At 55.5% G+C, this 17,464-nt stretch overlaps 1 protein-coding gene across 1 annotated transcript in view; it reads right to left on the bottom strand.

Moving 5' to 3' along the window:
• The window catches only part of LOC111150043 (ankyrin repeat and BTB domain containing 2), a 179,549-nt gene that overhangs the window by 24,154 nt on the left and 137,931 nt on the right, over positions 1 to 17,464 (bottom strand). Inside the window, exon 3 of the mRNA XM_022507363.1 lies at positions 15,827 to 16,040. Coding sequence (XP_022363071.1) covers positions 15,827 to 16,040 — 214 coding nt within the window. The remainder of the gene's footprint in view (positions 1 to 15,826; positions 16,041 to 17,464) is intronic.

Below are 17,464 nucleotides of genomic sequence, written 5' to 3'. Positions count from 1 at the left end.
CGAACGTGAATACGCCAGTTCGCATCTCCCAACAATATCCCAATATCAGCTTTCGTTGATATCGTCATCACTTGTAACAGAGCCTCTGGAGAAGCTCCCCGGGACACATGTGAGAAGATGAGAGGGAGAAGGCGAATAGCACTTTATTCTTACGAAAATAATTTTGACCCTGTAGATTCCTGAAAGTCTTCAGGACCCCAGGGGTCCCCAGAACACACTTTGAGAATCACCACCTTAAGACAAGGCTATACTTGGGCAGTGTGTGGCTGGGGTTCTGCCTCTGGTGGCACACGGCCCAGCCAGTCTAGAATACTGACTTGCATGCGCCTTCCCAGCCCAGTGAACTGAGGCTCCTACCCCCCTACCCCGCAGCCACCTAGAAGTGGCTTCTAGGTATGTTCCGTGGCAAGAACCTCTTTTGCTGGTATTCCATTGACTCCATGTGACAATGGCTGTGTATGTACTCTGCAGTGATGCAGGCTGTGGGCTCAGGTGGGAGCCTTCTGGGTTGGGATCCAGCATCACTAGCAATAAATTCAACTGTGATCGTGTGCACCCTCAGCCTCGTCGTCCCATCAGCCAAATTGGTATAAATAACAGGACGACCTCATGAGAAGTACATATGGAAGTGCTTAGCCCAGCATTTGGCACACGGCAAGTTCTCAATAAAGGTGAACTATTACTACTATGTTAGTGTCTGTTGATAGAGAAAACACATAACAGCAAAATAGGCTACAGGAATCTGATCCTATCAAATGCCTCAACTCTAGCTCTTCAAGTGGGGCCGACTCTCCCCTCCCGGGTCCTCCAGCAAGTATAAACATGTAAAGATTGCAAAAGCCTGCCAGCAAACTGCCCATCACCCACTCCATCCCAAGTCAGAAGATAGACAAAACAGATGCAACCACTGTGAGGGGTGGGATCTGGAAGCCGTTTCTGGCAGTGCAGTCTCCCGGCCTTGGCGGTCTAGGATCGCACTCGGGGAAGGGACACAGCAAGGTACAGACTCACCGACACATGATGTGGGGCGGGGGCGGAGTGGGTGGGCATGGAATACCGGTTAGGGACCTACGCCCCTGCCCGCCCAAATGCTGCTGAAACCATCACCCTCATGCACACCAGCACATCGGGTGGAGCGGCCTCTGTGACAAACCAAGCCACGTAAAAGGGCCACCGACTGGCCGCGTGTGTCTGTGTGTGAAAGACAGCGGCTACCACCACAAGGGACAGTCTGGGAGATGAGGCTTCCACGTGAAGAAGTGGGCATGGCCTGACTCTTTGCTAGGGGAGGAAATGGCAACCTCCTGGGGCTGAGTGCTTCACCCAAGGTCACAGAGCCAGGTCAGCAGCACCACAGAGACCAGCCCCACGTGCCACACAACTCAGTTTCTCCTTGTGTCTCTAAGTTAATCATATACTTGAACCTGAGCTTATCAAGCCAAGGGTCTCCTAAGGCCCTTTGACAGGACAGACCTGCAAAAACCACTTTTTACCCCTTAAAAAAAAAAATGAAAGAGAATAAGCTTCTTAAGGCTTTGGTTTTTAAGAGGTCTCTGCAGCCTGGAAAAAAAAAAAAAAAAAAAAAAACCCGGCCCCACTCAGCAAGCATATGATTTATTGGGATTACAGCCCTATAAGCAGTGTCTTAACAACATGGAACAGGAAACGACTCTAATTTCCAGCTCAAAGCAGGCTCTGTTCTTCTCGAGGTGGGCAGCAGCCTCAGGGAGGGGGCAGGTTGGCAGAGGGGCACAGGCCTGTAACTGGAGGCTGTGTGCCCCAAGCCTGAGGCATGGGAAGGCCTGTGCCCCTGTCTTCCCCTGGCAGGCCTGTCCCCTCTGTGCCCACCCACGAGGATCCGGGTGTGAGCGTGCAGGCAGGCCTCGGACGTGCCTACCAGCTGGGCAGGGCCTGGAGACCTGGCCTAAGCTCAGCCCTGGGAAAACCGGCCTGTGGTTTCTTCCCTTCCAGCCTTGGCAGGGAGCGCAAAGGGCTCTGGGCGTGGGCCTGGCTCTGGGGGCGAGGAGGGTTTGGGGAGGTCTGTGCCTCCTTTGGCTTGCTCCCTAATGAGATTGTCCCATTCCCCGGGAAGCTCAGCCCATCCCACCTGTGAGCATACTTAGTTCAGGAAAGGAACCTCACAGTGGCCAGCCAGACAGTCTCGCATTCTCAGCCCTATATTCTCCCCCTGACTCTGCCCCATCTTCGGATGGAGCCGCTGCCAACAACAGGGGTTTTCTAGGGCCATCTTCCTGCCGCATCCCCCTTCTCCTAGCCCCTGCTCCCATGCCGCTTCCCCCATGCTGTCTGGGTAGGGGCCAAAGAGTGGCAACTTCAGGAACTAGCAAAGAGGTCCAGCTTTGCCCAGTCGAATGACGGCTCTGCAGGCAAAGACTCCTCTGGAAGGTCAAGGTCAGCTCTACCATGACGGCTCTGAGGGCTTTACCATCGGTTGTCCAAGATTTCTGAGAGCCATGTGACCTAAAACACCAAGGTGAACCATCCATGCCAAAAAAACCCCACTGTGTCCCTCTGAAGTCAGATGCGGCTCCCAGCACAAAGGAAGCAATTCTAGTCCGGTTCACATCCTGGACTAATTAATTTTCGAGGATTGCTTGGTAAACCAGAATAGTTTGGCAGGGCTTGGAGTCAGAGCCGGGTAAGAACTTCCTCTGACCCCCAGGCCTGTCTTCTCCAGCAGCCATGGTGCCCCAGCACCTGGAGCTGACCCGTGGCAGGGTCTCCACGTGTGGTCAGAGGACTGCCGTCAGACAGAGCTCAGGGCCTGCTGTGGGGGAAATACTCTTCTCTTATTAAAACTCATCTGTTAGGGATTAGAGACCTTAAAAAAACCTCTATTTGTCCAGATATACAGTTGGATACAAATTTAGACTATAATCAAGTCATGATTAGCTGTCAGCCATTTCTCTGCCTCTTCCCAGGGACTGCCCGTCAGGATGCCCAGGAGCCTAAGAGTGGGCAGTGGGATGGGAGGTCAATCAGGTGACAACTGCGGCATCCTGGCTTGGCTCCCAAGGCATGTGGGGAATAACAGAGAAACACTAACAACTACGATTTCTATAGCATGCAAAGCACCGGGCACTGTTTTAAGCCCCTCACACCTATTGACTCACTTAACACTCATAGAAATGTTACGAAGCAGCTACTAGAATTACCCCCATTTCACACACGGGGAAACTGAAGGCCAGGGAGGTGGACCACCTTGCCCCAGAACATGCACTTCGGTAGGGGGCAGAGCTGGGATGAGGTCCCGGGCTGTAGATCCCAGCCCCCGGGGTTCCCACACGGAGCATTCCAGTGTCGCTCAGCTTAGGAAATCGGCTCTGGTTGTCCACGTTCTGGACCCTTCCCCATCTCCCTCATCTTAGCGATGGGGAGTTTTAGGCACAACAGCCATAGCTTTTGTCACCCAAACTGGCCCGCTTCCAAGAGGAAAACGGAATGCTATTGCCAGTCACACTGGAGAGCAAAATCTCTCAGACAACCCAAAATATCTGGCCACCCTAGCTCCTGGGTGAAGCCCACGGTGGGCTCCTGCCACCCCCTCCTGCCCAACCTGAAGCAGCTCTCCACTCTGCCCCCAGCCCTGCGGGGCTCACCCTGTCATTGGTTCACCTGAGTGTTAGCTTAGCTGCTTTCTCTTCCGACTACAATCCCTCCAAAGGCGGTGCCTTTTGCTCACTGGCATTCCCTCAGGTCCGTACAGGGGCTGTTAGTAGCTCAGTCTCCGAATCTGTAACTGTGTGGCATGTTCCTCCCTCCTGGCAGCAAAGCCCTCTGGCTGTGACCGTGTTTTCAGGGCTCTGCTCTCCTTCCAGAACTCTCTGCGGGGCTCCGTGTGCTATGAACAAGGGCATCAGGCCTAACTCTACAGGCAAATGAGCTCAGAAAATGGGGACCAACTTCATCTTTCATTCTTGGAGGCTTGAGTTGGCTTGGGTATTGGCAAATGGCTGCCTTCAGTGAAGAAAATACTTCCCAGATAAAAAGACAACCGGGGTGCCTGTGTGGCTCAGTCATCAAGCATCTGCCTTCAGCTCAGGTCATGATCCCAGGGTCCAGGGACTGAGGCCCACATTGGGCTCCCTGCTCAGCAGGAAGCCTGATTCTCCCTCTCTCTCTGCCTCCTCTCCCTGCTGTGCTTGCTTTCTAAAATAAATAAATAAAAATCTTAAAAAAAAAAATAAAATAAAAAGACAACCATTTCACAGGAGAGTTTTCGACCCCAGAGCAGTGTCCTGGGGTGGGACTCCACGGCCAGGGCGCCTTCTGGGGGTTTCAGGGCGGGGGGTGGGGGTTAGCCTGGGGCCCAGGGAGGACACTGGGGGAGGCTTCTTGGGGGGGGGGGAAGCAGGAGATGTGCTTCTGCACCTGTCAGTGTGTCGCTGTGCCCCGGGGGAGGGGACAGAGCCATCGGTCTTCCCTAACTGGCTCTGCGTCCAGGGCGGCATCTCAGTGGGCGAGCCTGCACACCGGCCACCAGCTCACCGCCCTCTGTGGCCCCGCAGGGAGGGCTCTGCCAGCTTCGGGGAGCCTGGAGCTTTGGGGCCTGGGACTCTGGTGGGCGGAGGCTGCTGCCCGGGCCCCTGGCAGGGAGTGTGTGAAAGCAGGTCTCTCTCCATGTTCCTGGAGTGCGGCTGCCTTGGCCCGCCCGCCACACCTCACCTGTGAGAGACCCACCTTCTCCACCTCTGCTCTGCGTCCGGGACGGCTGACAAGAGACCACAGCCTCTCTCGCCGAATGGAAGCCAGACCCCACACGGGCCTCCAACCTGTTCACACACACCGTTGGGGACCCTGCCACCAGCCATTGGGCCAGCTTTTGGAGAACACTGTGGCTTAGCTGTTCTGCGTCCTTATCTCTCAGACACCCAGGGCTTGGAGGGGGAAAGGGCTTTCATGTAGGGTCTCTGGACGGATTCAGCTGAGTATAATCGCACAAAAGTTGCCTCCCCCTCCTCCACAGTCTAAGGCAAAAAAAAGATGACCCATTCACGTGGTCAGGTAAAGAGTTTCTAGAAACTTCTAAGAGGAGGTAGGGACCTGGTTCTTGAGGACAGGGGGTTAATTCCTGAGTGGCAATGAGGGGCTTTGACCCACGTTGTAAACAGCGGTGCACCCAGCCAGAGGACTAGGAAAAGATGGTGCTGGCTCCCAGGACTGACCTTGTTTTCCGCACCCACATCCCAACTGCAACTTGGAAAAAGACTCTGGCACTGGCTTCTGGGCAGTAAACTGCATGGCAATGATTTGTTGAGGACCAACTATGTGCAGAGCAGACAGAGGAGACTCTGCTCACATGACTCTATTTCTTTTTTTTTTTTTTAAGATTTTTTAATTTATTTATTTGACAGATCACAAGTAGGCAGAGAGGCAGGCAGAGAGAGGAAGGGAAGCAGGCTCCCCGCTGAGCAGAGAGCCCAATGCGGGGCTCAATCCCAGGACCCTGGGATCATGACCTGAGGCGAAGGCAGAGGCCTTAACCCACTGAGCCAACCAGGCGGCCCACATGACTCTATTTCTAATACAGCCACCCCGCAGGGGAGGTACAATTATCACTGTGCATTTTACAAATGTGGAGATGGAGACTGAGGCTTTGAGGGGTTGGGACACAGATCCAAGGTCACATAGCTAGCCACTGGCAATCTTAAGCTTTAAAAGGTAAAACAAGGGGTGCCTGGGTGGCTCGGTGGGTTAAGCCGCTGCCTTCGGCTCGGGTCATGATCTCAGGGTCCTGGGATCGAGTCCCGCATCGGGCTCTCTGCTCAGCAGGGAGCCTGCTTCCCTCTCTCTCTCTCTCTCTGCCTGCCTCTCCGTCTACTTGTGATCTCTCTCTGTCAAATAAATAAATAAAATCTTTTAAAAAAATAAAAATAAAAGGTAAAACAAACAAGCAAACAAAGATTCTGGGGTCCTTTGCAACACCAAATTGCCACACACAAAATGTTCTGAGCCCAGCAGCTGGCTGACCCCGGGAAAAGCAGGCAGGCAGACAAAAGGCTGGCCCCCATGGCTCACCTAGGCCCCCCAAACTCCAGCTTCTGCACCTGCGGCCTCATCAGCCCTCAAGTCAGCAGGGAACAGGAGGCTGGGCTGGGCCCTGGAGCCTCAAGGGTATTCTCTAGACCTCTGAAGACACTTCCCCCCTCCCCAAATGTCCAATACAACAGCAGCCAAGTGGGGGCAAGGGCCAGGTGGCTGTCCTGTCTCAGGTGGTTGTTCCTGCGGGAGGAGGGGCTCTGTAGAGCTGTGTGGCAGGCATGTAGGAGCGGGCCAGAGAGCAGCCCGGCCTTCCAGCAGACATCATCTGAGCTGCTCTCCTGTCCCCTCAGTGCCTGGGACATCAGCAGCTCAGCCCTGGAAGCCACCTTTAAGAAAACAAAGTCTGTTCCCTGCAGAGCAGGGACTTCCAGCACACCAAGGCTCTCCGGAATCCTGGCGATATTGTAGACAAAGGGGACTGTGGCTGCCGTGTTACAAAAACACTGCCAGTGAAGGAAGCTGGACACCAGGCCCGGGTGTCCAGCCTTTTTTCTGCAAGGACCTGTGGCCCCAACAATGGGGCAGGAAGTGAGATGCAACAGGCAGCCCCTGGGCACACCTGTCAATGGCAGGGCTAGGATCCTGCCCGGTCTCCATCCCCCATTATCTGGCACTACCACTTCCTTTGTCTGCCTCCAATCCCTGGCTCATTCCTTGTCAGATGCTGGACAGACGCCCACAGTCAGGATGGCTACCCTGAGCCAGCGAACTCCCGTCTGCTGAGGAAGAGGCCCCAAGTGGCTGAGAGCGGGCCGCCTACATCACGAGGCATAGAGGCAGTGTCCCCCAGAGACCCGGCTCTCAGGGTCCTGCCTCTTCTCTCCTGGGAGGCGGGAGGGGCACGGCAGCCCTGATGATGCTGCTATTGTAATCAGGCCTCCCTGCCTGAGCCCGATCTGCCTCATCCTAGCTGTGACCTTGGCTGGCTCTCTGACCCTCTCCAGGCCTCGGTCTGCTCATCTGTAAATGGGAACAGTAACAACCTTTTCTGGGAGCTCTCCTGAAAATCTATCAGAGGGTGCTGCATGTAAAGTGCTTCACAGACTGTGAAGCTTCGACTACATGTTCCCAGCCCGTGTGAGATACATCAGATCGTCTCACTCCCCAGCTGAGACCTGGTAACCGCAGCTCATCTCATGGGGGCACTGGACCCAAACAGCAAGCAAGGGGCCAGGGTACCCCAGTAACGCTGGAGAGGGTCTGACGCTGAGTCCGCTTGGTCTTTGAACCAATGGGTGGATAAAACCCTGTTTTGCTTTGTTTTGTTTTTTAAAGATTTTATTTATTTATTTGACAGAGAGAGAGAGAAAGACCACAAGTAGGCAGAGAGGCAGGCAGAGAGAGAGTGGGGGAAGCAGGATCCCCGCTGAACAGAGAGCCTGACGTGGGGCCCGATCCCAGGACCCTGAGATCATGACCTGAGCTGCAGGCAGAGGCTTAACCCACTGAGCCACCCAGGCACCCCCCTCCAGTTTTTAAAGTTGTTTTCAATCCTTGGGTGGTAGGTTGTGGTAAATCTAAAGTTTGTACACATCTCTGTGCAAAGCTGTCCTCACTTAGCCTTTGTGACATCTGGTCTACCTCATCTTCTCTCTGAGTTGCCTGGCTCCCTGGATTCTGCCAGGCTGACTTGAAGGAATTAAGGGCAGGAACTGAGGGTGTGCATATGAGAGAGGAAACATGCCTTTTTTTTTTTTTTTTGTTTTTTAAAAAGTTTTTTCTAGTTTAGAGAGAGGGAGAATGAGCGGGGGGAGGGGGGAGGGGGAGAGAGAGAATGTCCAGCAGATGCCCACAAGTAGGAGGCTCCACAAGTGTGGAGCCTGATGCAGGACTCCATCTCATGACCCCGAGATCATGGCCTGAGCTGAAACCAAGAGTCGGCTGCCTAACTGAGTGAGCCACCCAGGGACCCTGAGAGAACATGCGTTCTGAGTAGACGTGATTTTTAAAAATTCCCCATTGTTTCTGGATTATTTATGCATTCAACATGGTTTGGTTGTTTAAGCCTTCCCTAAGGTTGACAGAAACAGTAATTACACAGATAACAGGGGCTAGCACATCTGAAGAGCTGACTCTGCCTTAAATGTGTGACCTCCAGTGACTGCCACAAGAGCCTCTGGAAGGAGATCCAGTCGTTTTCCAGTGAAAGCTGAGAAGCAGAGGCCAGAGAAATGAAACGAGCTGCCCCAGTCGTCTGGCTCAGAACCGGCAGAGCAGAGACCCCACGCCGCAGTCTTTCTGACACGAGTCCAACCTACAGGCTCTACATCCTGCTTCGTTAACTGAACAAATTCGTTAACGGCCTACTGTGCGCCAGGGACTGTTGTCTGTGCTGGGCACGCAGTCGGAACAAAGCCCATCCACAGTCTATGGTGCTCACATTCTGGAGGGTGGGGAGCAGGGGGTGGACAAGTAAGCAGACAGATACGCAGCAGCCAGGCATCCCCAGGCTCAGGAAGGTGCTCTGGAGGAAAGCAGCAGTGGAAAAAATGATGGGGAAGGACCAGGCACGGTGGGCTGTAAACAAGCCCCTTCAGAGGTTACTGGAGGCTCCAGTCTGGGGGACGTGGGGAAACAAGTACTAATTCACCCAATTACTATCCTGATTTCTTGGACTTCCACTTCGGATAAGCAGATGGGAATTTAATGCACAGAAAGGGGGAGAGGAAAAGAGAGAAAAGAGCTTGATGTTGCAAATCTTCTTGAAATGGTATTTAAGGGAACCCTAAGTCAGTAGCATCAAGCCCCCACTGCCATCATCTCTATTATTTGATAAGAAAACACTTTCGCAAGCTGAGCAAAAGATTAACGAGCCTGCTTCTTCACACTGAGCGCACAGCCTATCCGTGGTGCTTCCTATTTATGTAAAGTGCTCGGCAGAGGGGAGACGTCCCCGCTTCTGCATCTGGAATGGAACAAAGAGGCATCTCTCCCCGCTTTATACCTCTCCTGTACTGGCAGTATCCCCCCAGGACTTGGGGGGTGCCCCTCGGAGGCAGAATCCGGAAGCAGAGGAGCCAGCAAAGGGGCTCTACTTTATACAGGGGGGAAACTGAGGCTCAGACAGGAAGCTGGACTCTCTCAGATCCCAGAGCCAGAGGGGCAATGGGGCAGGAGCTGGACTTGACCCTCAGATGCCTCTGAGGACGTGCCTCTCCCCGGGAGAGCTGCTCCAGCCCCACCTCGATGGACTTGCCTAGATCCGCTGTCGCTGAGAACTTGAGAAAGCAAACACCAAATTCTCTCCACCGAATTCTTATGATTTTAAAACGTAGATCCAGCTGTGTCATGAAATGCACACTTTGAAACAACGAAGTCCTTCTGTGACTTTTGCTGCCCCTTGCCCCTTGGCCTGTCCCCATCTTCCTACGGCTGTCCTTGGACACCCAGTTAAAATCCCGGGCTGCTCTGAACTCCCTGACCCCGCCAGGCTCCTTGAGGTCCCCCTGAATATGCAGTGAGGATGATAGAGGCTTCTGTGTGCCAGGAGCTGCTCTAAGCGCTCTCGGTATATTAACTCGATGCCTGCGATAACCCTGTTGAGAAGAGACCATGGCACAGAAGCTAAGTGATATGCCCGAGGCCTCCCATTCGTCACGGCAGCCTGAGGGCCGTCCTCCATGGGGTCGGGCAGCGGGCTGCCTCTTCCACTGTCTGCTGGGTTTTGCTCATTCTTTGTCTCCTGTCTTGTGCCAGCCTCCCGCGTGAGGCTGGAGTCTCGGTCACGGAAGGCACCCTTCCAGATTCTCTCATATCCCTTCCCTGCTGATGGATAGAAGTACCGGGAGAACCGTGGGTTAATAAGCAAAGCACCGAAGACGGTGTCTGCCACTTGGTGTGCGCTCTCTGAATGCTGGCTCTCTGCTCCGGGCAGCGTTTGCAAGGAGACCTGTCACTAGTTGCATTAGTAGCAGGAGTAGTTAGGTTAGTAATACCAGTACTAGTAATAGCAGTAATGTATTAGTAGTATGACTAACAGAGACCACCTGAGAACCGCATTTTAAGAAATGCCATTCGAGGTCAATGAAGACAGCCAACTCTGGGTGTCAAACACTTGTCATCTCAAGACGTTTCTGACTTACAATAATGAGGAGGGTGGCAGCTGCCATTTAATACATATTTTTTTTAATACGTATTTTTAATGAGCCAGCCACTAAGCTTAGCGTTTCACCGAATTAACTTGTTTACTGCTTGTGGCCATCGTACTTTTGCCATTTCCCCAGAGAGGAAACTGAGGCCCAGAAAGATAAGCTGGCCCGCTGTACTGCTGGAAGGCAGCAGAGAGAACACCTCCCAGGGAACCCGATAGGCTCCTGGAATTTCTCCTCTTGGGTGGGGTCTGAGACCCCAGGGGTGGACTTTTAGGGGACTAAGGGCACCTGTGGTGGGTGGTGCCTTGGCTGGCTCCATCGCTTCCAAATTCTGCACACATATTTGCTGGAAACTTCCTTGACTAGCTTGACACATGGAACGGAGCAGCCAAGAGCTGGGCCAGACACATGCCATCTTCCACCAGGATCCTACCAGAATGAGGGTTTCATCCTTGGAGCAGACCCCAGAGCCTCAGTAGAGCTAGCATTCCGGGAACTGTGTCCTCAGATGACTATCAAACCAGCATTTTGGGGCCCCTGGTCCTGTCTTGGGGGGCAGAACCGCAGACCAGACTGCTCCAGGCTGGGGCGTTGGGGTGCATCTTGGTAGGAAGGCCACTCCTCCTAGCATCAAGGCAAGCAGAGTTGGCAGGGCTGCCCGGTGCCTTCTGCTCTCCTCACTCTCAGAGGGGTCTGGGCCGTGAGTGTGGAAGGCTGGGTTGAGGGCAAAGAAGAACCAGCCAATCCCAGGAAGCCCCATGCCAGAGGACAGGACCAGGACCCACCAGGCCACAACTGAGCCCTCTCCTTATCACGGTCCCGGCTCCCCCGCAGCTTTGTCCTGCCACCCGATTCCTTGTTGTGTACCACGCCGCTCCTGTCTGTCCCTGCTAGGGACCACACTCTCCCCTCCCTTTCAGTCTCCGCATGCTGTTCCCTCTGCCCAGTACAAGTGATCCCGTTAATGATCATAGTAGCTCCTATCCGGCATTTACTGTGTTCCAGGTACTGTTCTAGAATGTTAGGAATGTGAACTCACTTAGACCTTGCACCTTCCAAGGGACTGTGAGGACTGCGTGTTGGTGGTCTGCAGAACCGAGCTCTGGAGGAACCTGCTGGCAAGGGCTCTACAGTCACTAAGCAGGAAGTCCGATCAGAAAGGCACATGTCTGAAGAGCAGGGCCCTCCTCAGACAGGGCTCTGGCAGGCTGGGACATCATGACACCAGATACTTCAGGCTCTGTCTCCCATCAGACTCTGGCTCGGCTCCCGTGTTCCTCCTGGCTTAGCATCCTGGGCAGCGGCAGCCCCCAAGCCTTCGGAGTGTGCTTCCCTCCACCAAGGGGCGCCGGGCAGGGCCGGGGAGAGGGAAGAGGCCAGGCTCCAGCAAACACGCCGGTCCATGGACAAGGGGCCTGCTGTCGTTCCTAGATTCCCAGTGAGTCCTCAAAGGCCTGGCATCCCTGCTGCTGCCGCCGTCAGATCAAGTACACCGGGGAATGCCACCTGCTGAGACCAGGCCCTCCAGCACCCGAGGTTTTGAAGCAGAAAATTGGTTTACCTTCCGTGTATCTCAGCCCCCTTTGCCCCTCGAACTATCTGTCTCCTTTCCAGCAATCTGCTGGCAAGCTGGCAGACCTCCCGCCACTCCTGTATGTCCGTGCCACCTTCCTGCCTGCTTCCCAGACGTCTTGTCCCCACGAGGATGATGGCCAAGGAGGTATCTCCACCCAGGACGCTGTTGCAGCGAGCTCGTCCCTCTGCCTCCAGGCACGACTAGCAAGGACCGCACTTAGCCAGATGGCTGTCCATTCTCCTCCAGACCTCGGGGGAAGGAGGCTCCCCCATCTCCATGGGAAACCCTGGATCTCTGACAGCAAGTTCTTTCACTTCTCAAGTGTGGGCTCAGGCGCTGACATGCCCTGCAGGGCGGCAGCTGTGACCGTTCCCGTGTGTGAGACCCTGCCTCGTGTCTCGCCGGCGCAGCGAGGCGGAGCTGCTAGCAGGAGAGGGGCCCCGGAAGGGTGTGGGGAGTCCCCGCCTGTGAGGCTCTGCTGGGTGGCAAGGGACAGGTGCTGGGAACAGACAGGCAGGTAGGGGGCCAGGATGGCCCCGGGAGACCCATCAGGTGTCTTGAGAGTTTGAGGACCAGGGCTAACCATCTGGGCACGGCAGAGGGCAAGGGCTGTGAGGTTGGAGAGACGTGGTTCAAATCCCTGCCCGGCCACTTAGCAGCTGGGTGCCCCCTCCGGCTTTGAGCCCTTGTTTGTAAAACGGAGGTCATTCCAGCACCTACCCTGCTGATTCGTGGGGCACAAAAGAAACACAAGTAGGCGGAAAGGCCTTTTCGAAGGAAGAGCTGGCTACCTTCTATGTGTTATCTCACCTCATCCTCCCCGTTTTCCAGGTGAGGCGTCTGGAACGTGGAGGGGCCTGTGTGGGAGGTTGGACCAGAATCAAGGCCTCACCCCAAAGCCTGGGCTCCAGAGCCCAACTGTCCCTCACAAAGCCGCCCCCTACCCACCGCGGCTCCTGTTTCTGCCGCTCCCTCCTCCCAGCACCTCCCCTCCTGCACCCCGAGCAGGAGGCTCCGGGGAGACGGCCCCTCCTGGGAGATACTAAAGCCCAACTGAGCAGGGCCGAGGCAGCACGTGACTTAGCAGGGAGGCCGTGAGGAGCTTCACACAGAGGAAGGAACGCCTGTCCCACCCTTTAGCAGCAGGGATGGGGTCACAGAGTGCCCCGTGGGAAGGAGGAAGGGCCATTTCCTCCAAGCAGAAATCTCTGAGCAGAGACGTGAATGGCACCATCAATGTTACCGTGTGGCCAAACCCAAGCCACCACACTGGGCTCCTCAGCCCCTGTGAGCAAGGCAGTGGAAGACCCCTATATTCCCGCAGACCTTGAAGACCACATGCCCCGAGCCACCCAGTCCCTGAACCAGAGGCCTCTGGGACCCTGTTCAGCCATCATACCGGAAATCAGAGGCTCTGGATTCTGGCTGGGTGGACTTGGCCCCCACACTCCTCATGTGAGACAGAGGCAGGAACTTCAAGAGTCAATGAAGTGGGGGTAGAGGAGACCGAAAGAGATAGCCCTCCCCAGACTCACAAAAGCAAAGCCCTGTTGCCCTAGAGCCAATTCTGGCCATTAGTGTGCACGGAGAGGAGCTTTCCCCAGAGCTCTGGCGAGGATGCCAGCATGGTGGTGCCTTGAGGAGATGTGTGGCATTGCCTGCCATGGAACGAGAGCTTGGTGGCCCCCAGGAAGGGGCAGCCAGGCTCGCTGGGGCCTGCGCCATCCAACGGAGTCCAAGCATGGCAGGATCCAAGCAGCCAGGAGCCGGGCCACCACACAGCTGTCAGGCTGTCTGCCAGCCTGGGTATTTTTAGGGTGTCCTCCTTTTTGTGCCCAAATCTAAAATGTCTGGATACTTTTTTCCTAATGGTGGTTCCAATTCCCCATGTATCTAATACTCATTTGAATGATTCATGGAAAAATGCCTTAGCTACCAATTCTTTCGTGCCACAGACAGTGTGGATTTTAAATAATGAGATATCTACACACACACACACACACACACACACACACACACACACACAGTAGCTGAGCTACTACAATTGCATCCAGACAACAACCCAAGTCATGCAGAAACTCTGCGGCTGTGTGTTAGAGCCCTGGGGGTGGGAAGTTCTCCCAGGAGGAAAGCCAGAGGGCAGCCACAGAGACAGCCAAGGGGTTCTGGGCGCCACGGCTACGGAGGAGCCCCTCCCTGGCCTGCCCCATGGCCAATGGCCATGGTCACCACCAGAGGGCCAAGAGGCCTAGGCCACAGCAGTGGACCCAAAGAAGGTTTCTCATCTTCTCCCAGCCACTTTTGCTTGGGTGATAGGGCGTCATCTAGGCCCCTGGGGACCTCACCAAACAACCAGCGAGTCCCCCCCACCCCTCACATGTTTTCCTTGCCCTTTCTCCCTCCCAGCCCACTCTGGAAACCACAACAATTTCTGCACAAAGCAGAAACAGCTGCGACTTAGGGCCTCTGCTCCGGTTCCCCCTTCCTGCCGGGTGCTTCCTTCAGGAAGCCTCCACCCGCTGCCTTCTTGCTCGGGGTCAGGCCCGGAGTGACTTACCTGGGCCCTGCATTCACCCTCCATCCCCAAGACAGTGACGATCTAATAAGGACACTGGTCATAATCACAGCAGAGGTAGCCTTTACTGTGAGCCTACTATGTGTGTGTCCTTGGGCCACCGCTGCTTCATGCCTCCTGTCACACACACAGTCGTTTGTGTATAGTGGTTGTGAGCAGAGCCTCTGTGGCCTTGGCAAGTCACCAAACCTCTCTCTGCCTCCACTTCCTCATCTGTCCAGTGGGGCCGTGAAGCCCATGCATTTCCTGCGGGCATACTCAAGAGCACACAGCTGTCAAGTACTCAGCACGGTGCCCCGCACCTCCTAAGTGCTCGGGAAATGTTGATTGTCACGATTCAACCCTTATAATGGCTTCACTGCCACCGTTTACAGCAGAGGAGGCTGACGCTCAGGGAGGCCTGAAACCTTGCAAAGTTCTCATGGTCCATGAGCACTGTTCGTGCCCAGCCTGGGCCACTGCATTCTCAACCTGCAATGTTGGCCACAGGTCTACAGGATGTCCCCTATTTCTACGATGGCCGTTTTGAATGAGCTGGGACGCATCACACCTTTGTTTTCTGTGACTGTGGGGGCACCAGAGAAGTGGGCCTGGCTGCGGAGCAGGCGCGAGGACCACAAAGTTGATGAGATCCGACGCCTCTCCAAGGCAGCAGCCCGATGGGGTGGGGGCTCCTTCCTCCTCCATGTGGCACAGAGCGCCCCCCTGCCTGGGCTCTCTCCCTCTCTAGGGACTGCTGAGCGGGGGAATGCGTGCCGACTGTGCTTTCTCGGTCAAGGGCAAGTTTTTCCCGGAACCTTTACGCACCCAACTCTTGAGCCCCTGGACAGACCCTGCCAGGTAGCCATCTGGCCCACCAGGTGAGGATTATGCCAGCACATATGATGTTCTGGGTGAATCAGAAAAAAGCATCCTCTCCAGGAAGACAAATTTTACAAGCCAGCCCTGTGAGTAAGACTAGACAAGGCAACGAGACAAGGCAACCTGGTCTTCAGGCCGTGTTTGTCTCCCACTCGTGCCCCTCACTGGGTCCTCTTGTGCAGTGCAAAACCTTCACATCTGTGCTTCTCAGCCGGGAAGAGAGAGCAGCAGGCCTGGGTCCCGCGGCTCTTCAACCACAAACCTGCCAGAGGCATGATGCTCTCATCTGTGACTTGAGTGGCTGGGGCAGAGCAAGCCTTAGGTCCCTACCAACAGTGGGAACGTTGGCCTCACCCTGATCACAGGGCTGCCATTGACGGGGGGCCTGTTCCCAGCCAGACACTGTCCTCAGTGCTTCTCCTCAAAGCCCTCACTCACCCACTAGCACCTTTGCAGGCAGCTGTGAATACCTGTGTTTATAAAGGGGCACCTGAATGCCAGCGAGCCCAGGAAGCGAGCGTTAGAGCAGGAACACTCGAGACACAAGCCACAATCCATTCTGAGCCGCACCAACCTGGGGTGAAGGGCATGACTGCAGGCCAGGGCCGGGCCCGTGTGGGCCACAGTCCACCCGCGGAGCAGCCCCGGCGGGACCCTTACCGTTCGTTGTTCAGGGCCATCCTCGGGGGGTCCAGGTTGGGGTTCTCCATGGACTCCATCTGTGGACAGCGCAGGAAGTAGTAGAGCGTGTGGAGGGCGTCAGGGGACCAGGTGATGGGCTGGGGCGGCTGGCGGGCCTGGCGGGCGGGGCTGGAGCCTGGGCAGAGTGGCCGGCGGCCCTGCATGTGGTGCATGGCGCGGGATACCAGGTCACCTGCGGGGAGGGTGGCGGGGGTGGGGGGAGAGAAAAGAAGTCTGAGGTCACCACCCCCATGCTTCCAAGGCTCCTCGCGGCTGCAGAGAAGCGGCTCCTCTGCAGCGGTGCGTAATTACTGTTTACCCTGGAGCCGACAGGCGGAGGTGGGAACCGTCACCTAGACACGCAACAGCCATTTCGGTTTCCTTTCCCTGCCAGTCTCGCCCGAACTGCCGAGCCCCAGACTTGGCTGGGCCGGTCTGCTTCAGAACTTATGCTAATGTGGTTTCTCTTTCGACATCCTCCTCTCTCCACCACCCTGTGGGCCTTTCCCCAGCTCTTTGACGGAGGGAGTCCTGGCCTCTGACACGCAGCGCCCCGGGGTGCGGTGGCCCTTCCCTGTGCCATCCTGCACCAAGGCCAGGTGCTTCCGTGGGATAGGGCCCTCCATCTCCAACACATCAGGTTAGGTGACAGCAGCCACTGGCCCCAAGGGCTCACTGTGTGCCGAGTGTGCGGTTTCCCAGAAACGGGCTTCCATTCGATCCTTTTATAATAGTAACACTGGGGCCCAGTATTATCCCCATTTGACAGGTGAAGAAATGGAGGCTTATCTGGAAAACAAATCCTTAACTGACTCCCTACATTTCCCCAGTCACAGGGAGGCCATGGTACAAAGAGCTTAACCAGCCGAAGTCCTGTGCCTAGTAAATGGTAGGGTCTAGATTTGTAGCAGGCCTCTTTGACTCCAAAGTCCATGAACTGAACTGTGACCCAGGCCTGACCCATTAACGTCTGTGGGGTCCTTGGGTCCCCATATCCTGCCCAAGTCAAGTCTTTTGAATATCCTAGTGGCCTGGGACAGGAAACGTCCCATCATTGTGTGAGGCCACAATGCTGAGACAGGATGGGCCGCACAGCCCCCTGCACCTGTGGGCCCCTGCCCCCTTCCATTCTCCTCAGGCCTGAGAAGTGACGGGGGCCTTGACCGGGGACCAGCTCCCCCTCAACCTGCGGCAGTTCCTTAGAGATGGCCCCTTCCAGAGAAAGCCTCTGGACAAGGCTGGCCCTACGTTGAGAGAAACGAGCAGGTTCTCCTCTGGTGAAGGGCATTCGGGGAGTGGCAGAACCAGCTCATTTATTCAATCAACCTTTGTGATTCGGCCTCCGTGAGTCTGGTTCTCTGCTCCACGGAGTCCCCAGCACCCTGCACGGGGTCTGCTGCCTGACCGGTGCCCCCCAGATGTTTAAAAATCAAGGAATCTCCTCACACAATCATTTCACTTTAAAATACAGCTTCTGGGGGCGCCTGGGTGGCTCAGTGGGTTAAGCCTCTGCCTTCAGCTCAGGTCATGATCTCAGGGTCCTGGGATCGAGCCCCGCATCGGGCTCTCTGCTCAGCAGTGAGCCTGCTTCTCCCTCTCTCTGCCTGCCTCTCTGCC

Source organism: Enhydra lutris, unplaced genomic scaffold (genome assembly GCF_002288905.1).
Source record: "Enhydra lutris kenyoni isolate GAN:26980312 unplaced genomic scaffold, ASM228890v2 scaffoldscaffold22, whole genome shotgun sequence".
NCBI lineage: Eukaryota > Metazoa > Chordata > Mammalia > Carnivora > Mustelidae > Enhydra > Enhydra lutris.
Note: the sequence above shows the minus strand (reverse complement) of the source record. Positions and strands in the feature narration are given on the sequence as shown.